Source organism: Callorhinchus milii, unplaced genomic scaffold (assembly GCF_018977255.1).
Source record: "Callorhinchus milii isolate IMCB2004 unplaced genomic scaffold, IMCB_Cmil_1.0 Scaffold11, whole genome shotgun sequence".
In the NCBI taxonomy this organism is placed as follows: Eukaryota; Metazoa; Chordata; class Chondrichthyes; order Chimaeriformes; family Callorhinchidae; genus Callorhinchus; species Callorhinchus milii.
The window spans coordinates 10,798,541-10,822,652 of NW_024704752.1; the positions used below are offsets into that span (position 1 = coordinate 10,798,541).

Sequence of the window (24,112 nt, forward strand, 5' to 3'; positions counted from 1 at the left end):
CAATGTCACCTTATGCTATATTTATCAGCCTGAAAAAGAATGACATTATTACACTCTTACCTTCCAACTAACCGGAACCATGGGAAGCGATCGTAAAAGGGATCCCCGCCTGTCATTACATTGTCACAGTCGTCAACGACACTGGAGGGGACTTCAGCAGCTCGGTCGTACATCTCTCGCATCAGGTACAGTCTCTGCCTGCAAGGGGTCAAAATTCAACACACAGCAGGTCACAGCCAAGTAGCAGAAATCAGAAGGTGATTACAAATGGACTAGGCTCAGCCTTGATTGCAGCGACTGAACGAGTTCCACTGGGATTTCATAACATGCCTATAACATCAAAGTGTCAGAAATGCTTTCTAAGTAATTTCTGTAAAGTGCAGTAATTCTGTGGTGACTGGGTATTTTGTAGGCAAATGAAGTTAATTTGCACACAGCAAACAGCAATCAATGTCCCACTAACAGCCATGAAGCAAATGATTAATTTTAGTGATTGCTCACAAGGACACCGGGAAAATCTCCCTTCCCTTTTCAGGGGACTGTTAACATCGAGAGATAAAATTGCTACCAAATGAGGCAAGCTAGCACACATTGCACAGTTCATATACTATACAGTTGAGAGTATTTCTTGTAATCTTATAATTGTTGTCGTCACCGAGCTAAGTGGATAGGTGAGTTAGTGAAAAAAAGACCGATATCACTCAATAGTATCTTAACTCAATTCAGTGGATAAATGGAAGGTAGATTTCAATCTTCAATGTATGGTTATGTGCATTAGTCCAGGAAGCCTGAAATGTATTGCTGATTAATGACAAAAGATAGGAAAGGAAAAGAATTTGTATAGCAATATTGATAACTCACTGAAGAGTATCCAATGCCGGTAAAACTGTTTCAACAAATTTAACAAAATCTTGAGATATATCTCAAAAGGTTTTAGATTACAAGGATGTCACATAACGCACTGTTGTCTATTGCCTATCCTGTCTGCAATACAAAATTGGTGCATGGCTCCCAGCTATCCTGTTTTCTTATACCTGAGCTTTTCCAGGGTCCAATAATGTGTTGCTCCATTTTTCTGATCTTGAACTTCTACAGCCACAATGGTTCGTGGGAATGGTCGCTTCTCCCTGTCCTTCACAGCGTCGGGGGGCATGAGGTCAGGAGGAAGAGGGGAGTACAATGTGTCCGTCAACAGTACAAACTGGAACTGCACCTGCGTTTTTCAAGGAGAAAAATACAATACTAGATTTGAACCAAGTTTCAGGTGGAATTCATTCCCAATCTACTTATCATTCTAATTGTTTATTGAAGAATTTGGTGTGCACCACTCATTCATAAATTGGGAAGATGCTGAGTAAGGTTTCCCTTGTACACTTGTCCTATTGGAATCAGGAACAACAAAATTCTCCAATTCTGTGTGTCCAGATATTTACAGCAGTTCCGTGCGCACTGGCTTAACATTGATCTGTTTGTTTAATGAGTATTTGGCATGCTTCATATCAGCTCACCAAACAATGACCTTCACAAGATGCACAGTATTTGAAGGGCGATTGCACTCTCCAAATCAGGGAAGGAGTCAAATAAACAGAGTGAAGATGACACTAAGACATTTATTTAAAAAAATCTGGAACCAGTGTGAATATGGCAGCACTCTGTTATACCAACTTACCCCCTGTCTTGGCGGTTGGGTATTCTACATGCAAAGCCCAGAATAGAATATGGGCACAGCATCAAACTTGCTGAAATTGGTGAAAGGAGTTGAATAGCTTGGTGCACATATGTTATATTTAGTAAATGGAGCAGTAAATTCTTATCACTGCCTTCCGATTGTCACATATGTAGGATGAACATCTCACAAGTGTCTGCACTCTGCACTTTGAGACGTTCATCCTACCTATGTAAAGAATGCTATGTAAATGTAAAAATGATCAGATGAGCTGTCAGTGTTTACAGGTATAGATTTGCACAGGAGAACTGTATCACCCGTTGTGCAATCCTCAATTCATAACTACAAACAAAAGGCAATGGGAAGCTATGGGAGATTTTACTCATCAAAGTAACTGCCTGCTGTCAGCTGCAGAAACACAGGCTCAAAGCCGACGCTCCAGGCATGAATCGCTCCATTACAGCAGCTGTCAATTACCTTCTTCTTCAGTTCCACACTGATTGCATTGGCCTCTTTCAAGAAGATGGCATTACCCCAGAGCAGGTCTCTCAGTGAGGTAAACTGGTACCACTTCCATTTGCGGAATGCCCACAGCGCCAATTCAAACTCTCTTTCCGTCCATTGCACTGTGTAGAATAAGATATTGAAAGTTACCGAGGTGTGTTAGCCAAGGAGGTCCAGGCAGACATCTGTCATTCTGACATCTGACAGCCTGTGTCCTCTACTGCACCAGGCTCCATGACCCTATCACCCCCATACTCGCCCGACTCCACTGGCTTCCCACTACACAGAGGATGTAGTTCAAGATCCTGGTTCTCATCTTCAAAGCCTTCCATGGCTTTTGCCACTCTGCCCCCACCCTCTGGAACTCCATCACGCAGTCCCATCGCCTTGCCCCTCCCTCATCTCCTTTAAGATTCATCTCAAGAGCCTCCTCTTCAACCGTGCTTTTAATCACCCTCCTTCTTCCCCTGCCGTCCACCCTCCCAAATCCTGATCCCCAGCTTGGGTCCAAAACACTGACTGTCCAGCGCCTTGGGACTCCTGATATGAAAGGCGTTTTACAAATGTAATTTTGTTGTTTAAAGGGAAATATTACAACTTTTCTTTTGACTAACATTTTCTATTTTTTGCAGCCACTGTCAATGTGGAGTCTTCCCAGTTAAAGGAGTAAGAGAAGCTCCCTCCATTCTGCTCTGATGATGCATCCTAGTCCTAATCAATTCCCCCTAGTGCACCACTATGATATTTCCATTTCCCACATAACCCACTCTTGTGGCTCAAATTAACACAGTTTTGAGCTGTAGTTTTGTATCCACGAGGCACTGCAAATAGCAGTGTACTGCTCTAATGGAGGCAGGAGAATTTCTTAGGAACTAATCAAGTCAATTTTATTAGATACTAGAAGCTCCTTATATTGTTAATCCCACTTCCTACTCATTCTCCAAACCCATTAGTACCATTGCTTCCCAAATTATAATAAACACAAAGAGATGAGCTTCTCTCACCTTCTTCTTCTGGTTCCTCGTCTTCATCTACATTGTAAGGATGCAAGCGTAACTCCATCTGCTTTTGCAGAGCTTCCAGCCTGCTTTCATAGTCCTGGAGAAGCAGAATGCAAGAAGAAAAGTCTCTTAAAAAACCATGAACATACAGTAGCAATTTTCATTCAAAGGAAAAAGATTCCATTTATTTTAGTAAGAGAATTTTTATATTACACGGTATATCTGAATTGACACTAAGTTCCTCATCTGTGTAAACCAGTCTCATCAATACCATGAGGGATGGAATTTTTATTTTTCTACTCTGTGCATTACAATTCATCAAAACATAAAGAGAATGAGAACAAATGGATTTGGTTCATTGGGATTCCAAACACTTTAAATACATGATAAGGGTTTGTTGGATCAATTGGATTTATATATGCAGAGCAAATAAGAAGCTCTTTGGGACTCTATAACACACGGACATGAGACTTATCTATTTAGATTCAAAGCTTTTTGGGGCCCTAATAATTTTTTGCCAGATTCATGCATTACCACGACACCATGAGCTAAACACTTGAAATTACAATCTGGAGTCCTTGGTCCAGCAATGTCCTCAGAAAAAAACATAGGATAAAGCACAATAAATGTTCACATGAATGAACCAACCTATCTGATTTCAAAAGTTCTACAAATCTAAAAGCATAACAGTCCAAGAAAAAATATTATAACCCCTTCTCCCATTTTTATGGTTTTGAATTCTTTCCTAATTTCATACATTAATTGTGCTTCAGGTTAATAAGAGTTACTTTCTCCTGCTGAAGTCAACGAGAGTTAGAATCATGACGACACGCTGGAGATTTACTCAGCTGGAGCTACTGTTGGTTTCATGGAGAAACTTATAATATTAATACATACCAGTCTTTGCTGTTCCAACATTAAATCAGCTTCTTCCTTCTCCTTCCGATATTGAGTTTCTAACTCCTGAAGCCTGAAAAATAATTCACTGTCAAAAATGATGGAGTCACATGTCATCACAGAAAACTGTGAAAAAAATAGCTTAAAGCTACATCGCTGGTGGATATACATGGAAACAATGGAGAGAATTAAATTGCTTTGTTTCAAACAATTTGTTATGCAAGCATATCAAGGTCAGCGTTATCCATGTTGAGCTGCAACCCTGTTCCTGTTCCACTTTTGACCCTCATTACCAGCATTAAGCACTGTGAGTCAGGTGCAGCATAAAATACAGTGTAAAGCTGCCTCTGTCCTCCCCACCCCCCCGCCCTCTAGGTATTGCATAAGTTAGGTGTGGTGTAAAGCCCCCTCCTGTTCCCCCTCTGAGGTCATATATGGGTTACGTGCAGAATCAAGCTCCCCTTCAATCTGTTCCTATGTATCTTCACCCAACTTCAGAAAATCATCTCCCACTTTAACAGTGTAACGCTTTCTTTTCACTCAGTCAACGTGGAGATTAACAAGTTTCACAATGTAACTTAAATGTAAACTTAAACCACTGAGTTGGGCAGAGATAACTTATGAGGCCGCACATCTTTTGTGCAATGACAATGTATTTTTTGGAAACAGCAACATTCCATCTAAAATGTTTGAACCACCCCCTACTTCTGGACCACTATTGCTCTGCCATTCCTGGATTTACCTCTGTTCCATCTCAACTTTCATATCGATGCCCTGCTTCTCCAGCAATTCTCGTTGAGCAAAGGCCCAGTCTACTGGCTCTATTGGGGTCTCTGCGCAGGGGGTCTTATCACGCTCCTGACGAGCCTGTTCAGGATGGTTAAAACGGAAGACATGGCTCTTCCCCATTATGATTCGATTTCCTGTGCAGAAAAGAAAATAACACACTTTAAAATGGCAGAAATTAATGTAAGAATAGTATTAAATGCAGCAAATTCTTTCTTTGTGAAAGCCTGGCGTTTGAAGCTCAGAAATCTTAAATGTTATTACACAGGCTATAAGCCATTCTACTGAATATCAATGGTTTGAAAGTTTAAATTTTAACACAGCGATGATGCATGTAAACCTTCATGAATTCAATAAAATAATAAGGGTTTCATTACTTGTAAGAGTGTAAAACTGGGTGATGTTAAATAAATTGGGTTCGGCATTGATCAGGTCATGTAAATGAAAAGGAAAAAAGCATCAGAATATTTTGCTTATGTTAGTGATCAGAATGGGATAAATTGGAGATGTTTGTGATCCCAAATTTGTTTGAAACACCTTCAGTCCAAGTGGAGAACTCACCTGATCGTAGTATTGTTGGTTCAGACACCTTCTTTCCATTAACATATGTGTCTGCTTCTTCACATGGTTCAAGGATTACAACCACTGCAACAAAGATGCCAATGTAAATTCATTAACTGTAGTTGGACTGTGTCTCAATAACATTTTACACTATTTTATAGATCTTCCCGCTCATTGCACAGCTGCATATTTCCTCTTCAATGACAAGTTCCACTATACTGTATTTTATCAGAAAAATGAAGGTCGCTTTGTCAAATGAACTAAAGGCTACGTATCTCTTCAGATTGTCACACCATTGCCAATAATCTTTTGCAGAATGAATTCAGAATGAACGGATCCAACAAGTGTAACATAATGATTGTGTTCAAAGGCTAGACGTTCACTCAAAGCTAAAGTTTCTTTCAAATAAAACACATAAATCGCTTAACAAAACACCTGGCATTGCCTGGCACCATAGTAGTTAAGGTGTGTGCCCCACACCGATGCTAGTTGGCAGGGAAGAGATTTAACTGATGAGAGGCTCAAACAAGTAACTCTCACAGGTTCCTACATACCTTCTAAACAGGATATGGCATTGCTGCGGAAGATACAGTGCTCTTCTTTGATAAAATGTCCACTCAAAACAATGTCCTGTCGCCGTTCTGCATCTTCCCGTCCAACCCTGAGCAAAACCAAGTGAATATTTTTAAAAGATATGGAGGTATTACAGATTAACGTGACAAAGCCCAGAGCTGTATCTGAGTGCTTCCTGTCATCACAAAAAATCTTTAATTATTTGGAAGTTAGGACTTAGATGTTGTGCAGGAACGGCCAATAACTATTATTAATGCAATAGTATTAGACTAAGCGGACTGTTCACTGGGATAACATATTTCGTTTTGTCTAATTTCTTAGCACAATTAGGAGATACCATTGTCAAAAATTAATGATGCCTGAGGAATAAATAAATAACTTGATCCCTGCCAAATAGGGTTCAGTTTCACCATCCACTGAAAGAAAAAAGACTCAGCCTGGAGTAATGAAGTTCATTAAGAACTAATGAATGTGTACCTGGTGAATCCATCCTTGATGTAGTACAACAGGCATTCAGACATCAGTGGGTCCTCATTCAAATTGACTAGATGAGGAGTCTACAAAGGAAAAGGCACTAATCAGTACAGCCAGCACACACTATTCAAGACGCCGTGATATTTTGGAGAGATTGTGGGAGGTCCATTGACAACCAGGGTGAACCAGACTATTTCCCTCTAGCTGACAATTTGTGTCTCTTCCCAAACGATGATATCCTAATAGTAAATGGTTCCAGGCTGTGAGTAACAAGTATCCAAACAACATGGAGCAGTGTGGGCTACAGTATTGTTCAAATAAATAACACTGTTAATTAAATAAAGCCCAATATCTTAACAGAACAAGTCAAACACCAAAAAGGCATGCATCAAAAAGTCACACAAAATCTACTGGATATTGGGCAAATGGCATCTGAAGTGAATCCATGCTGTGGTCCAGCAGTAAAGCTGTTCATAAGCCACATCACAGGATGACAATTTGGCACATGAGCTGAAAGCAGGTTCAGACAAATTGTTTTGAGCGTGGTCATGCAAAGGATATCTCCTTCTCAAGATATCAAGGCCAAAGTTATGATATGTTACTTTTAAAACTTACACATTTAATTTGGCTCTTGGATTTGAAATTCTTTTAATTATTGTCATCAACCTGTATTTAGGGTAAACTTGCATCACCCAGGTCAGATACAACTAGGAAGGTATAGAACGTCACGTGCAGGATGCAAGATTAAATAATTATTCGGGAGGTTTGCATGATTTACCCTTGATGGAAAGGGAGACATTTGAAGAACATTTCTCAGGAATTGAATTCGTCTGGGGATGAGGCATCCTTGGGCAGATTAGATATGGTCTTCAGAAGGAGTGGGCTTGATGAGCCAGATGACTTTTTCTTTTTCTAAAAATTTTGTAAATCTCATCAAACCATACTTTAAAGAAGTCTAGAATTGCTTCAAAGCCTATTTAATGAATAGCTCAGCCATAATGGTTCCGAGTCCAATCCACAGTAAATATTAAGTTAGCTGACCTCAGCTACGGGTGGCACAACAATTTGCCATAGTGCTGCATGTACCAACGATATAATTCAGCCAATGATTCAGCCAGGACCATTGTTGGAAATGGGGAGTGTGGACATTGGCTGAGGACAGGATTTAGCTTAACTGTGATGCCCCATTGATTGAAAAACCTGCCACAATTCATTATGATGGCTCATGCATTTTACAATCAATTTTTCACCAGCACACGTGGAACTGTGACCCAGTAAAAGTGGAGTTGGGGGAGGGAGAAGAAACAGGCAAAACACATTCACCAGAGGAAATTGGGACTCAAGTCAGAGTTCTTAGTTAGAGAAAGGGTGGAGAAGAGATTTTGGAAAATGGCAGTAACACCAAGGAATACGACTAACAGAACTAAACCAATCCAGAGAAACACAACACAATTCACAAGCAAAACAAACCTCCTTGGGAGAAAAGACCCCCACCGACTCAAGCAAGAGTTCAGTGGGTCTTCTGGGCATGAGCTAACGGTAAAAAAAAAGGTGTAGTCCAGAGCGGGTGGGGAGGGAGTGAGGGGCAGTGAAGAAGATGAGGGGGTAGAATGAGAAGGATAGAAACAACAAAATGATTTTGGTTAGGATCTTAAAAAAAAGCAGTCACTGAAGACAACAGCAGCAGTGTCACAATAGGGGAGAACAGCAGATATCAGATACAACTAAACAAAACCTGAACTAACTTACTGATAACAGCAAGACATATGAATTCTGACAACTACAAAATCCTATTTTATTGTATCTGACTGTCTCAGTTGATAGAACTCTTGTCTGTGGAAGAAGGCATAAGGCTTTTGTCAGACATTAAGTCCTGGCTGAGAGCTAATTTTCTCCAGTTGAGCGTTGACCTGATGGAGACCCTCTTGCTTGGCTCCTGTCAGTGCCTCTTCACCTCTGGCACTGACAACAGCACTCACGGAGCCAGTACAGAACCTTGGTATCCTCTTCGACCCTCAACTGTCCTTTAAACCCCATGCCTATGCTATTACTGTTCTACCTTCCCCCACCTCTGCAACATTGCCCACCTCTACCATGGCCTCTCCCCTCACGCTGCCAAGAACCTCATTCATGTATCCATCACTATGAATACCCTAAATCCCTGCTCGCTGGACTTCCCAACTCTTCCTTCCACAAGCTGCTGATTATCCATAACTCTACAGCTCGAGTCCTCTCCCATATCAAGTTCCGTGAACCGATCACCCCTATCCTCACCCGGTTTCACTGCACCCCATCCCTCAGAGGATCGAGTTTAAAATCCTCGTCCTCACATTTAAAGACCTCCACGGTGAGGCTCCTCCCTACCTCTGGGACCTATTACCACCATACCAACCTGTGCACTCCCTCCACTGGCCTACTCCATGTACCCTGCCCTGCCTGCCCCACCACTGATGGTTGGGTCTTCAGTTTTCTGCTCGCATCCTCTGGAACTCCTTATCCCAGAATCTCTCCACACCTCTCCCTCCCTTGCCTCCTTCATTCCCGTCTCAAGACCTTACTTTTTGACCGTGTCTTCGGCCACACATCCTATATCATTCCATCAAACATTCCTAGGTCAGGTTCAGCAGGTGTGAGTTGCAGAGAAAACATACCTTTTTGGGTGAGAACACCCCCAGTGTACCACCATCCTCACGCATGGCAACGCCCATTTCAGCAAGGAGAGCCTCTCTGTAACGCAATTGAAAACTACGTCTCAGAAGTAACTTATACAATAAATTTGAAATAACCCAAGCACATTAAGCCTGGCAAGAAAGCATCTGTCAGAATCAAGCACTCTCAGGTCAGGTACGATCAAGTTAAATGCTCCCTCTACAGTCTCCCAACAAATCCTGCCAGGTCAGGTACAGCACGAGTTTCCTTTAGATGAGAGCTCCCTCCACAATGTCCCATCAAAGACTCCCGGGTCCTTTGCAGAACAGGTTAGAAACAGAGTGAAGCTACCTCTATGCTGTGCTGTGAATCAGTTCTGGTCAGATGTAGCCCACTTAAATCAAAGGTAATGTTCCTACTGCAATTCCACCAAGAACAAAGAGAAGCTCCATCGACTCAACCCAACTTCAAAAGACAACCCACTCACAGCAACATGACCGTTCCCACTGTTACCAATCTTACTAAGCAACAATTTCCTATTTTAACCATTAATGAACCTTTGACTTGTACGGACATTTGATCAAGTTTTTTTTAACAGCACTGTATGAACCTGTTTGAGCACTGTAAGAAGATCTCACCCTGCGATATGCACATTTGCATTATTGAAGTGTGACTGCTGCAATTTTTACCTCTCCATCCTAATAGCTTCTGTCCTGCGCAATTTCTCCTCCCATGTTTCATTCAGCTCAGCAATTATCTTCTCTGTCTCCTGTGGAGAACGTGCAAAGCGGTGGAAGAGTTAGCATTTGTACAAAGGCTTATTGCTGAAGTGAATAATGTATTGCTCTACATTTCATGACTAAAGACTGCTGCCTGGATCAGCCACATGATATGTTAGATGCAGAATAAATCTCCCTCGCTATTTCTCTATCAAACATTTCCATGTTAGTTACTATTTTGGTATTTGTAATTGATATACAAAAAAAAATTCAAAATATACAATTGATTCGCTTTATAGTAAATCCTTTGAAGCACTTTGCGATGTCTCAACGATGTGATAAAGTGCTATATCAAATGCAAGGATTATTATTATCATTGAAATTGATTTGCTTACCTTGAGGCGTTCGATGGCTTCCTCACTGCCAGGGGCGATCATGAGGCGATCGTGCAAACTGGACACAGACCCTGCACGGCTGGACAGCGCGGATAGGGATGGTGAAGGGCTCACTCCAGCCACCACATTGGACACTGTGGAGAAATGGTCAGCTCGTTCATTGATAGAGGATACTCTGCAGTTACGATTATTATTCTCTAAATCGTTCACATCTACAGAGGGAAGGAAGGAAGGAGAGAAGGAAAGAAAGGAAACAAGAGAGATGCAAGTTTGGTAAAAATGAATTAAAAGCAAGATGAAAAATACGTTAGAAAAGAAGTACACAGACAGAAAAAAATTACGTAAATGAACACAAGTGAACAGGTGTAAAATGAGTCAGCAATTCGTGAGTGAGCACAGAGACGTCTCAAACTAGACGGATTCCTTTAAGACATGTTTACTGTTGGTGGATTTTGCCAACTCTGAGCATGGCTGTGGTTCCAAGACTACAACTAGCAAAAGGCATGATTTTTCATCAGGCCAGGATCAACCAGTTCACCAGCAGTGAATGGAAAATGATGATAATGTTATCATTTCTCCTTTGAGTTGTTTGCAAGGTAAGTATTCAAATCCCTTTCCAGCTGGCATTGTCTACAGCTGTGGCTCTTTATTTCCTGGATATAATAATAATAATACTTCCATTGGATATAGCGCCTTAACAAGTCTTTAAGATGTTTCACAGCGATTCACAGAATATACTGTAAAGTGAATTGACTGTGCAATTACTGGGGTTCCCTCAGATGCCAAGGTTGTTAATTTTTAAATAACTATTCTGGATTTGTTTTATATTTAGATGGTTCGAACCGTGTACAGGGGGATTCCAATTGCCCTCTCCCCTCAAGCTCAGGGTGTACTTATGGCTGTAAACGCAAACAGGAGAGCCAACCATTTCAGATTCTAACTTCACTGCAGATGGCACCGTTCATGGAAAGGTCAAAATTGTGAGCGAGCAAGTCAACACTTGGTATTTTGTGTTCTTCAAGGTGAGGAATGTTAATGCTGGATAATCAAACACTTTCACATTTCGAAAGGATTAATCGCTCCCAGGTCAGGTGCAGTTTAAATCTCTCAGTACTCTTCCCTATCAACGTGCCTTAGGCCCAGCCTCCACGGAGCACTCTATACTGCACCAGTATATCAAGTTCTCATACCAGCCATCCTGTACCTTCCTCAGTGAGAATGCTAAGTTGATAGTAGTTTGTCCTATGAACCACACATATGCCACATCAGAACTGTTTACGAAAGAATAATCCATTGGTTTAACCAGTGAGTGCAACCTCAGCAAACAAACCACATACAGACAGAATTAGTGTGTCTCAGATTAACCCAGTGTGAGAACACACAATGGCATATCATGGCTGACTCGGTACATGATCCTCCTCTCATTTTCCTTCCCCCTCACAGCAAACGCTATAGTTTCTAGCTAGTCTCCTGCTCGTGGAAACTGAACAAGCAGGAACTGCATCTGTTCCACTTCTCTCAGCAAGCTTTAAATGCCAATGATCAGGACCACATTCATTGGCCCTGTAATGTGAATCAGAGGCACCCTATTCAACCTGTCTCAACCCTAATAATATCGGAAACTACTACACAGCAAAATCCAATAACAGTAAATCAATTTTGCACTGTGGCAATCATAACTGCTCATTTTGCAACAAGGCCTTGACAGCATTAGACAAAGAGACATACTGATACATACATAAAAAACAGCAAGATGGGAATGCACAGCAGAAGCAATGCAGTAGCAAGAGGTGTGCGAAAGCTTGTCCAGTAACCCCTTAAGTGAGGGGCTAGTGAGAACACCAGCTTGGTTAACGTGCTGATTATAAAGCAGGGCAGTGTTTGTTAAAGGTCCTCCATGATGGTTCCATTATTTAATCTTAATGCACCAATGTTCAACGAGCTCCGTAAAATGCACCAAGTTGTTTATGGAACAAAATACACATGCATATCAATTATTATTTTAACAAGAATAATTGGAAGCTTCAGTACTTATTCCAGTTCTCCTCCCTTTCTTATGCACATACAAGAAGATTTACATCTGTGTCAGACAACTGGATGGATTAATAGAATTTGTTGCCATGTTGAAGACAGACAATAGGAGAAAAGATATGTTTATATTTGCTCAAAATATTGTTTATTCATCCACACATCTAATAAGTGGGAGGTGTGAAGTGTTTCCATGTGCTCAGCTATGCCAAGTTGTGTGACGTGCATCCATGCCCAGTTCTATAGAGAGTGAGTGAATCAGTCGGGTTCTGAGCACGATTAGTAAAGATTTGGAAACTGAATTTCCCACACACTTGAGAGGAGAGACCCAGAAAGAAAAAAACAGCATAGATTCCCCAACATATTGTCTTTCTAGATGAAGGTGGGCAGTAAACAGGCAAACGTTGTGTTCCATTACTGGTGCAGCCTGCATCAGTCCTACATACACACAGAACCAACAGTGAATGAACATTGTTAGAATGGAAAACATGAACTTGCTGGAAGCAGCTATAATAAACCTGAAGCAGCTGCAAAGGAGGAGAACCAAATCTTATCAAGAGCATTCGACAATGAGAAATGCCGCAGTGCATCTGTGCAAAAACCTGTCAGTCACAGCATGAGAAAAGGGAACCCAAGGAGATCAGCAGGACTCTGGAGCAACCTGGAGTCAGGAATGCCAAGGGGGAACTTTAAAAACAAAAAAATAAATCAAAACTGTTAACACACTATTGCAGAGAAATTCCTCTGGAATCTAGATTTATTCTATTTATGTAGCATCTTAAGTGCACAGGATTAAAAATTGTAAATACAGCCTTAATTTTGAAGCTGTTTCTTAGTAAGTTCTTTTAGGAACTGCGAAAAACAACATGAAAGTTAAGACTGAATTCAACTAATTTCCACATTCTGGATACTTTACAATGCTATATAAATTTGGTAAATCTCGACCCAGATGGAATTTCTACCTATGTCTCTGGCTTGCTGATTTGTGAAGTAATAACAACTAGGTATCATTTCAGAGCAATTTCAAAGCCACTCAATGTGGCAAAAGCAAAAAACTGTGACTACATACCCTGACCCATGTGGTCAGACTCACTTGCGGTTTAAATGCACCACAAGCCACAATCGTGCACTTGTGATCTTCACGTAACAAAAGAGGCATTTGGAGAAGACAAGCCAAAATTCTTCGGCAAGACCAAAAGCTGTAAGTTGAATCCAACAGCTTCCCCTTCAAATGGGGCCGGGGCACAAAATGATCAGAAATCAAATAATAAACTGGAGCCATCATTTTGTGCTGTCAGGTCTAATTTCCTCAAGAAGAGCAAAGGGTAGTTCACGATCATTGGATCGGTGTCATTTGGTAGACAGCTCTGAAAGGCTCATAACTCACAGGTGCATGATAAAGGACTTTGTCACAAGCGAAAGAACAGCATTGCTGACACACATTACTAGCAAGACATGCACCCTCTTCCATGCCTCTGGGTTTAAAACCTTCTCTGGAGAAAGTTGAGCGATAAATCAGTATCGCAGAAGGATCCTTTATAGTTTTAGATATTTGTTAACGCTTGCTTTCACCCTGGAAGATTACAAACAGCCATCCAGCTGTAGGAAGAAGCTCTTTGCCTCATGCTGTGTTCTGAGGGGTGTGCGTGCTCAGAAAGCGTTACAAGCTTTTACTGTACTACTGCAGCTAATACACACATGTGGATCGAATTCTTGAGCCACCGGTCACTGGAGCCACTGAGAGACCAAAGAAATGAGAAGAACACACAAAAGCTCAGGTCAAGAACAGGTTTCAGAGACATGGACTACATTTACAGAGAAACACCCCTTGGACATGTTTAAGAAATAGATTTTACAGAGAAAATTAGAGTAAAAACATTTAAAGGAAAGAATGGCTTAGCACAGAGGAGGATAGAAGAGAGGAAAGGATAGAGGCACTTTTTTTAAAACCTCAAAATACCCATTATTCACAATGCCTTTGCTTTGAAGTGGTTTTGATTGATTTTAGCTTTGCCACGTACTTACTGCTTGCAATAACTGGAATCTTATTCTATGAAATCGGAATACTCAAGAAAATAATGTAGCAAGCTCTTCATATCTGTAGCTGCTGGTATTTTTTGCTGTCTATAATATTGAAACGCTTTGCAAACCTCATATTTTCTTCTTCATGTGAATCAGCCACGAACAAAAGGAAGAGCAGTTTCATTGGAATTTTTTTCTCAATTCGGAAGATTGGGAGTGCGGGGAGTATATGTAACATGTGCTGCCTTCAACTGTGCTCACACTTCCATCCTTGTCAGGCTAAGCCCTCAGTATACAACAGTAACAGGAGGCAGGGGCAAAGGATCTAACTATCATGGGCTGAAGGCTGGCTGTTGCTTACGGTCAATGATGTCTCCCAGTCCCTGTGCGCACAACAAATCCCGCAGTCTTGACACCTCGTCCTTAAGCTCCCGAATCAGCTTGTTATTAGGATCCTCGTTAATAACTGCATTACACCGGATCTGTTTAGCTCGATCAGCATATCTGGAGTGAGAAAAAAAACACAAGGCTGGCTTATAAAGATTTATTGTGTTAGGCTGCCCCAAACACACATAAAACTTCTATCTCCCTCCAGTCCCCCATATCAGCCACACCCTCCCTCTCTCGAGCACCTCAAGCCCAGCTCCCTCCTTCCCTTCCTAATCTCATACTCGGCCCAGTGCCTGGTGAAAAGCTTCCAATAGTAGGTCTGCTCATTACCTGAGGGTGCTGAGTGTTTCATCATAGTTGATATCTGCTGGGCTGAGAGCTGCCACCATGGCTGTCCTGGAATTCCCTCCTACAAAAGAAAGAGGCCCTGATTAGAGTTGCTGCATTATCTGTTTTCACCTTTAGTCTCCAAATTGAGCAGTTGGGCTTTCCAACTCCCCGGCACTTTCATGCATTGATACCACAACAGTGCCATTCTCTGTTCTCTACATTGGGCTATAAACCCTGTTCAGAACAAGAAAGCTTATCTTCTCCTACCAACTAGGTAAAGATTAGCAGCTCGTCATGTGGGGCAAATCAGTCTGTATCAGTCCAGCATGTGCCAGGTCACAGCCCCATGCCCCACTCTATGAACTTCCAATATCTCTTTTTCTCTGCAAACGACCCAATCAAAACAAAACTCTCCAATTTTAATTGTACTCAGTTTAAGGGCAATTCTACGCCCTGACTCTTGTTCTCTGACAGGCAGAAGGAGATGAACCAAATCCATTTCAGGTTGGAATAATGAAAGCAGATATTTGGAATCTCTACTTGGACTTTGAATTTGAACTCAATTTCAGGGGTGAACAGACATTCATAACACCAGGATAGCTGTCATCTACTACAACCAGTAAGATTGTTACAACAGGAAACAAAAGAACAGAGAGTTTTGCTCAACGCCTCTTACCCAGGTTTTCTCGGAGCAGCCATGTTAGCACAGAGTCTCTGTAAGGAATGAAATCCGACTTCTTCTTTTTCTTGTTCTGCTCAACAAAATGTTTGAAGGTTAAAATGTTAACCCATACATGACAATGGAACACGTTAAATTAAACACACCATGCAACCATGTTCAGTGCTGTTGGATGGAACATATAGAAAGCCTCTCACTTCAATCTTTGAAAACACCACACAGTGTCCCTTCCCTTCACTCTCACACACAGAGATAATAGACAACTGAAAGAAAACAACAAAGCAGTAACCTCACCAAGAGATCAGCTAACCAGGGAGTAGTAGTCAGTGAGAGAGTAACCATCGCTAGAAATAAGTATTCAGGGAGAAGCTTACCGTTCCGGGCAGCTAGTAAGGACATAACTCACACACAGAGACAGCTAATGAGGAATTAACCCACTGAGAGTGCAACTCGTAATGGAGGATCAGTCAGTGAGAGAGTAACCCAATGAGGAGGGCAGTTAATGAGGGAGTAAATCACCAAGAGCGGTGGCTAGCCAACAAGTAACCCACACCAACAGTCCATACCTTGTTTGATCCAGAATCCTGTAAGAGACAGAACAGGGAAGAGACTTACTGATAGTTCAGGGATGTAGCACACTTCTCCCAACTATACTGAGTACAGTCCTCTACAACAAATCATAACACACAGGTACCACTCCTAGACTCTCTTATGCTTTTATTCCACTTCTGCCTTGTTTCTTTATGCCTCCCAGCACACACATGGGAATAACAATAATGGCTCCGAGCAGCTAATGCCATCTCATGTGTTCCAGACTCATTCCTATTTGCATTCATAATAAAGAAGCTTGGTGAAACAGGCATTACTGCAACAAGGGATAGGAAGGGTCGAGAGGTGTGAGGCTCAAAGAGACACTGAGATCCATTATATATCGACTGTTGAAATAGCAAACTTTTCATTCAAAGAAACAAGTAATGAAAGATAACTGTTTTTCGCAATTATTATGTGAGAGCCCCAGCCATTTTCGTGAAAAACTCCTGACTGAAGACAAATGTGAGCATGTCCTGTTCCACACTTAAGCATTAACACGAGAGACTGGATCAGAAGTGTCCCATTCTGTTTATTACATGAATCAGTGCTGCTCTGCCCATCGAGGAAGCAGCGTTTCACCCGGTTTCTGGGTGTTATTCAGCGGCTCTCTAACACAATGAACAGTAGCGTTATGTCCCGAATATATTATGCAGTGCCTGATTAGATGCAAGTAATTCCACTCACCACATCTGCCAGGGCCGAGATGACTTTGCCCAAGGTTGTCAGAGATTTATTGATATTTGCACCTTCCTGTAAGGAGGAAGGAAAACCAAACAATCCATTGTTAAACTCACTCATACTTCAGTGGTAGTTCCACATAAATGTGTAGTCAGTACGGAGGAGAGAAAATGATGTTCAACAAATCAGAGTGAGGTCCGTCCAAAACAATCCGTCCAAAACTACAAGCTTGTGTGATGACTGAATCACAGCAGTACATAATAATCCTTGCATTTGATATTGCAATTCATCATGTCATTGAGATGCTGGAAAGTGCTTTACAGGATTTACAATAAAGTATGTCTGTATTTTTAGGTGAATGCAGCAGCCAATTTTGCACACAAACAAGTAGGTGGATACAGATGGTCAAAGAGATTGATGGAGGCAAATGGTTGCAGGAAGATAGACAGATCCTCACCTTTAATCGCGTGCCTTTGGCTCCTGTAGAATCAGCTCGCTCACTTCCAGCCAGATCAACCAAACTGATTTTACTGACCTGCAAGAATGACAAAAGATTGATAAGCAAATAATTCCTCGTAAACTTTACCATGGATTTTCTTAAGCTTTTATTATTGGGGATCAAGTGTTTGTACTCCACTCCTGATATCCTGCTGCGCTCAGTCGCTTTACCTTTTCAGTGGAAGTGTCTGCATTAGAGTCGTCTGTTTTTTGTGTGAAAATGATGTTGAACACTGCATGGGATCTGCTGCTTGTCTCGTTCATGTTGGTGGCAGCCACAGTTCTAAGGACAGTAAATATACACCAGTCAAGCACAATAGATTTCGTAAGTAACATTGAGGGTAGTAGTCATCATGAGTAAGCAGGGGAAAATACTCTCTAATATTCTTCACTAGTTTTCTTTGCAGTGATGTGTAATCAGAGTCAAACCAGGGCAAAAAGGTTTAATTGCTAGGGTTATTTCCAGCACCATTGAAAGGGGATAACAAGTTTCAGAAATGTTTTTGTTAAACAAATAAAAGCACTCTTTGGGGTGCAAAGTGATTTCAGCAAAACTTGCAGAAACTGGAAGCTTTTCTGCACCTAATTATTTTAGAAATAAAATATGACTTGGGAATTATTTTGTATAAGTCACTTAGCCTTACTTTCCACTTTAGCACTGTGCAGGGAGTTTGAGCCCTTTACTGGTCCTTTACACCAATGTATACCTGGCTTTGTTTCCTGAATCCATAAGATCTGAGATATCATTGAACGAGGTGACAGCAAGCTTAGAGAGATCTTCCACATAAGGTCCGAGGATGGGGTGCTCACGCACCCGAAGGTTTCCTTTGGTCTTGGGGTTCAGTAAGTCTCGCACACGCTCACAGTAAATTTCCATGTAGCTCACCTGAAAAGCAAATACGAATGTCATAGGGACAGAATAAAAGCATCACAGAGGTTGGCATCAGCCACATAAGTAGCATTATCATCAAATTGACAGCTTCTTAGCAAATATTTCATTTATCTGTCAGGTCACAGTGTGTTTTCTCACTCCAGCATGTGCCATTATATCACTTCTGCAGCCAAGATTGACTTTGGCTGAGAAATTCCTTTTGCCATTATGTATTGCAACTTTAAAAACTGTAGTTAGCCCTTATAATTGTCACCATCGTAAACACATATAGTGAAAGTAGTTGCACTTAATATTAAAAGAAATTTAACTCCCATCTTTTTCTCTCTCAGCTTTCTCCCCTCATCTCCTGAAGGCATCAATCCATAGCAGTTCCAGTTCATCAGTACCTCACTGAAGTGCTCTGTTTATATGAGAGCTGAGACATTGAGTGGTTGATTGACTGTAACCCATCTCCCCTTCATTCATTAGCATGCTTCTCTGTGCTTCTGGGCTTGCCAAGTCACAGGATGTTGACAATCTGGGTTTCGGCAGAAATCCTGACATAATTTCAAAACGAATTCTATGCTTTAAGATCTGGATTCTATCCCTGGCTCCAGATCTACAGTATAAAATCCGATTATGGAATAACAATAAGAATGAGTTGTTTGCTTCAGTACTTAAGTGCTGGATTATGAAAGGTTCTCTGTAGCACTTACCTCCACAGAGAAGGAGAGATTGGCATTGGAGCGGTCATTAATTCTGGCAAAGAGATCCTCACACAGCTGGGAAAGGAAAGATAAGACAACTTTAATGTTCGATTTCAAATATTAAGCAGTGAAAAAAAGCACTGCCACGATCATCTAGTGAAACCTGCAGGAATGCACAAGTATGTGGCCATCAGGTGAGAGCAGGTTAGGAGCCTGACTCCGCTTCCCCTTCAGTCAAATGCTGCACTACATACCCACAAACAACAGGGGGCGCCACCAGGCTTTACAAATCCTAGCTGAAGTCATTGACAAATACAAATGCTCGTCTAAGTTGCCAAAACACAAATTTCAAATAGCCCCTTTCCACATCAAACATTTCCACACTATCTGGTGAGTTAATAGGCTGACTTTGTAATTTCGCAGATTAACGAATGGTAGACATTAATTATGGTACCGCTATGCAACATAAAGCTGTTCAAATGCCTGTTGCCACCTCTCTAATTGCAATGGATCTGGCTTTAATTATTGTTTTATTTTTTTAAGCAGGAGGTGAAGTGAGTCTGTGTCTATCTGTCAGTTCCTATTTTTGTTACACTTGGAAGTGTGAAAAAAAAGGTTCCAACCCGTTAAAAAGGGTGAATGTCTCATGAGCAGGAGCCAATGCCTTTTTCTCCAAGCATCTATGTACCAGGAATAACTACACTATAGAAGAAATTACATCATCCAGCAAACTAAACACACGAAAGCAACAAAACTCTCCTTAAACCAGTGAGCAAACATATACTTCCCGACTTTATTTCTAGATTTTGCTTTGTCTTGTATTGGCTGGCACGTTTCGCCCTACATATATTCACTTTACAGTATATTCTGTGAAGCGCTTTGAGACTTATTGAAGACGTGATAAGGCGCTATATCAAATGCAAGGAAAACATCACGTGAAATTTAACCCACAAATGTAACACCACAACTACCTGTGATGGTCTAGGTCAGAGTTGATTGATCAGCCTCGTTCACTCAGTGCAATGACTCCCCCACCCCCACGTCTCTTCAAGTCTCACCTGTGGGATAATGCCCTGTTGCTCCTTCTCTTGCTTGCCCATCATAGTGTAGGATTTGCCGGCTCCAGTCTGCCCGTAGGCAAAGATGCAAACGTTGTAGCCCTCAAAGGCATGTTGCAGCATCTCTTCCCCGATGTCCCGGTACACCTGCTGCTGAGAGGCATAGTTGATGTCGGCAGGCTGAAAGAAGTACAACACAACCATAAATAAAGCTCAGCCCTTTCCATTCACTTCCACCTTTTCTCTTTCTGCCCATCAACCAAGAGGATTAGTGTTTAACAGTAACTCCTCCAATAGATCAATAAAATTATTGAGTGCAGAAGTAAGATTTCTCTTATCCAACCTGTCAGCAGCACATGCTGCAAGTGGGGAGACTGGCTTCCTTACCGTGGTGTGCGACCAGTATGAATAGTCAAAGTTGAAGCTCTTGAGTGCTTCCTTGGGCTGCTTTGGGTTTACAATGGCTGCAAGGAAACACAGGAAGAAGAAAAGCATTGAAATCCACAGATATGTTACAGAAGAGAATGTGTCCGCCTCACTGCCGCCAGTTTCGTTTTCTAAATTGTTCTTTTCCTGTTAATCACAAGATTGGTTTGGATGAAGAAGACAGGAGGGTGGATATTCTGGTAAGGATGAGATCAAATGGGCCCTTTGAACCATTTGATCTCATTGTTATCAGAATACCCACCCTACCGTCTTCCCATCATTTAATGACACTTTTCAGCTCTTTTCCCATATTCTTTAATGTTTTTCAGCAGTGGGAGGGAGGAGAGGGTTGGGGGAGAGCAGGAGATGTCTTATCAGCTTCTAGTCAGATAAATAAATTCAGGAGACACGACACGCAAAATTTAAGAGCGTCCCTGACCATCAGGAAATCAACCAGCATTTGTAATGAGAATTGATCCCACAAACAAGGTAAGTGGATTACTGACTATCAGACCTACACTGAAGCATGAAGTGATTTTCTCACCACTCCACAACTGGTGTCTCACGAATGTGAATCAGAGACTCCTACCCTTCATATTATACATTTAAAACTGCAGGCACATCATCCTCAACAGTGACTTACACCCCCGCACCACAAGACGAGGCATCCATTATTTATTTTACATAAACCACCTAAGTTCTTTGATTAGATTCCAGCAATTCACCCAGAGTAATCTATTATTCTAGATCTAAACCATGCAAACTCCTCAATTAGATTTCAGCCTGTAAGTGACTCTGGGGATCAATTATTTTATATATAAATATTTAACCTCCAACTCTTTCTTCTAAAAGAAGGCACTTATTTTTCTGTTAAGGAAACGTTTTGCAAACAAGTTATTGACCTAAACTTTTGGTAAACACACCACTTAACTCCTCGCATTCAGGCATAAATAACTTGACAGCACTGCTCCTTATCTGCTGAAATTCCAGCCCATTAAACACAGAATATTGCCTTATTCTAAGCTCAAACATGCACTGTTGTATGGTTCTGTGCTGAAGGCATCATCTGTACTGTTTGTTAGTGAAGGAAAGCTGATGGTTACCATTGTAACTGAGAGAACGGGTGGTACAATTAAATAGACTGAATGTGATTACGAGGTAGACTTGAGTCATGCATTAGGAAGGTCCCTGATTTGTTCCTCGATCTGCACTGAATTATCACCCAGGGTGGCAGTAAAGAACCAATGGTCGATCTCTGCAAATGTTGGTTCGGGGGAGGAGGCAGAGCATATATATATATATATGAGTCATGGTCTTTCCTCATGATCACTAATGGGCGACTGTGCTGAGAGGGTAGTACGGCAATGCCTGGCCATGGATCACAACAGAAACTGCTGTTGCTTCACAGTGGGAACGCAGAGATCAGTACTGACAGACTATCAGCCTCGTTTGGTGGGACAGTACTGGTGTATGGCGATTGTTATCACTTACAAACCTGTTAATGCTGACAAAATTACTGCTTCCTCTCCTATGCTGTCCAGTGAGAGATAGCAAAGAAATTAGATTAAAAGGCTGGCTTCTTCCAGCGTCCGTAGAACAAGTGTGAATGTTCCATTGAAACTGTGAGACCAATTGCTGTAATAAAGTGACCAGTGCTGCAAACCTTCTCCCTTTTCCTGTAAGGCTGTGTTGGTCTCTCATTGGCAGATAATCAAAGTTGCATGGCTGACATCAGGAGCTCACAGGGTGCAGAATGAAAGGTGCTGAGCCATGTCTCATCACTCCAATCATAGAATGACTGAGCACAACCCTCCAGCAAGTCTCTCTTTGGCATTATATTCCTCAACAATGGTGAGTAATGCTTGGGGCTGTTATACAAGGATATTATCCAACTTCCAATTCTATCTACTCAGTGCCAGCAGCCAAAAGTGACTGACTGTCGAGCCAACCTCTGTCCCCTTCGAGGAGCAATGTCTCAACTGTCATACAGCACAACAGATGACCTATTTCCATCCTGGGATGAAACAAGTTAGTGACAGTGAAGTAAGTGCACCTCTGTTTCAAGAGGCAAATTATCAACTTTTAACAGAGTGAAATTCTGCACGAACAAACCGATAAGGTCAAGGATAGTGCGATCACACAATATTCAGAAGGGGGAAGAGGACACAGTTCTGTGGGACATGGTCTGGACAAGGAGGTATGAAACACATGAATGCATTTTGGTAAAATAACTTCCTATAAATGTTCAGGAGGATGGGGGGGGGGTCTGTTTACAGGGTACTGATGTTGACACTCCTAGTCGAATGTCATGGCAAACATGCTCATGGCTAATTTTGGAAGGCTGCAGGAGGGAAGACTTCTTTCCGGTTTCTTATGACAAAATCAATTACCTGCAATTTAATCTGTTTGTGCCGTGATCACACAGTCACTTCCACCAATCAGCCTATGAATTAATGATGGATCCCTCTGCTTAGCAATACAGTTGCTAAGATACCAAGCGGAAAGCCACATTGGGCGCAGCAGTAAGACATGAGACAGATGCCCTTGTGGTCAAGGACAAAGGCAGGTATACATCGACCAGAAAATGATGGGAACGGGCAGGCTAAAGTCACAGTGGAAACTCACTCCTTATTTCACAGCATAACCAGGTATAGCCTCTGTATTGTCAAACTGCCTCTCCCTTCTTCAGATATCAGCTGAGAAGCAGCATCTTCATATAACAAAGAAAGAGCTCCCCTATCCCTGTAGATTGAGAACTGGAAAGTAGTCCTTTCATACTTTAATGAAATACCACTGTTACGGAAAGAGATTATGATTCATTCTTCCTTCATCTCTGAGTATAGATTGGCTGCCATGACATCCCCTCCTCCTCAATAACACATGACACAGGACAGGAAATAATAGCTTGAAGGCTTTTAAAGGTTAAAAACACAACAACCCAAATATTCCAGATGTGAAAGGTCTATCCCTTTAAGAGAACTGGACCCCTATGTATTTTTAAAAGGTGGTTATCGTAATATAATAATATTTGTATTTGATATACCTCCTTTCATGGCGGGAGACTCTCAAATCATTTCACTATAAATGATTTTGCTATAAAGAGTCGTGACTGCAGGTGAATGTGGGAGCCAATTTCATCACAACAGTGTCCCATTAACAGCCATGAAGTGAATGACCAATTTTATCTGGGTTGAAGGGGGGTGTTGTTGGCCAACACACCAGAAGATTTTCTCTCAAATGTCATTGTGCTTATAAGATTCTAACCAGATCTTGTGTTGAAAATACCAAATGTCTGAGCTTTTGAACACTCTGTCTTCCATGTTGTACATAGATCTTGGCTTATTTTGTGACCACCTAGTTCAGGTGTTGTCAAGTACAATTGTACTTTCAACTCTTGCAAACGCCAACCTCAAAGTTGGGAATGTGGGGCTCTCGATCTTTAATAAACTTTCCAGTTTTGTGCTTACACTGTGCTCTATAGGAGTCCTGTAGCTCACTGATTAGTGCATTTGCCTTGCAAGCAAGAGACCTGGGTTCGATTCCCAGCAGGGCGAAACCTTGGGCAAGTTTCCTTACTCCACACGCCTGATAATAATCCCTCAAGAAAAA

At 41.6% G+C, this 24,112-nt stretch overlaps 1 protein-coding gene across 11 annotated transcripts in view; it reads right to left on the reverse strand.

Annotated features, from left to right (window-relative positions):
* Nucleotides 1–24,112, reverse strand: part of kif1aa (kinesin family member 1Aa) — a 96,157-nt gene that overhangs the window by 43,552 nt on the left and 28,493 nt on the right. For 5 of the 11 annotated variants that reach the window (XM_042338965.1, XM_042338964.1, XM_042338963.1 and 2 more), the window contains exons 3-25: nt 20,465–20,541; nt 20,078–20,257; nt 19,029–19,094; nt 18,149–18,327; nt 17,613–17,724; nt 17,401–17,478; nt 16,950–17,015; nt 16,241–16,258; nt 15,672–15,747; nt 14,996–15,074; nt 14,637–14,779; nt 10,226–10,359; nt 9,801–9,880; nt 9,114–9,189; nt 6,466–6,545; nt 5,970–6,076; nt 5,416–5,499; nt 4,811–4,991; nt 4,069–4,141; nt 3,175–3,268; nt 2,144–2,292; nt 1,035–1,213; nt 61–198 (exon numbers count right to left, since the gene is read on the reverse strand). In XM_042338965.1, the coding sequence (XP_042194899.1) occupies nt 61–198; nt 1,035–1,213; nt 2,144–2,292; nt 3,175–3,268; nt 4,069–4,141; nt 4,811–4,991; nt 5,416–5,499; nt 5,970–6,076; nt 6,466–6,545; nt 9,114–9,189; nt 9,801–9,880; nt 10,226–10,359; nt 14,637–14,779; nt 14,996–15,074; nt 15,672–15,747; nt 16,241–16,258; nt 16,950–17,015; nt 17,401–17,478; nt 17,613–17,724; nt 18,149–18,327; nt 19,029–19,094; nt 20,078–20,257; nt 20,465–20,541 (2,449 nt within the window). Of the gene's footprint in view, nt 1–60; nt 199–1,034; nt 1,214–2,143; nt 2,293–3,174; nt 3,269–4,068; nt 4,142–4,810; nt 4,992–5,415; nt 5,500–5,969; nt 6,077–6,465; nt 6,546–9,113; nt 9,190–9,800; nt 9,881–10,225; nt 10,438–13,951; nt 13,991–14,636; nt 14,780–14,995; nt 15,075–15,671; nt 15,748–16,240; nt 16,259–16,949; nt 17,016–17,400; nt 17,479–17,612; nt 17,725–18,148; nt 18,328–19,028; nt 19,095–20,077; nt 20,258–20,464; nt 20,542–24,112 lie in introns of all 11 variants that reach the window. The other 6 variants (XM_042338961.1, XM_042338959.1, XM_042338957.1 and 3 more) reach the window with 2 other exon arrangements.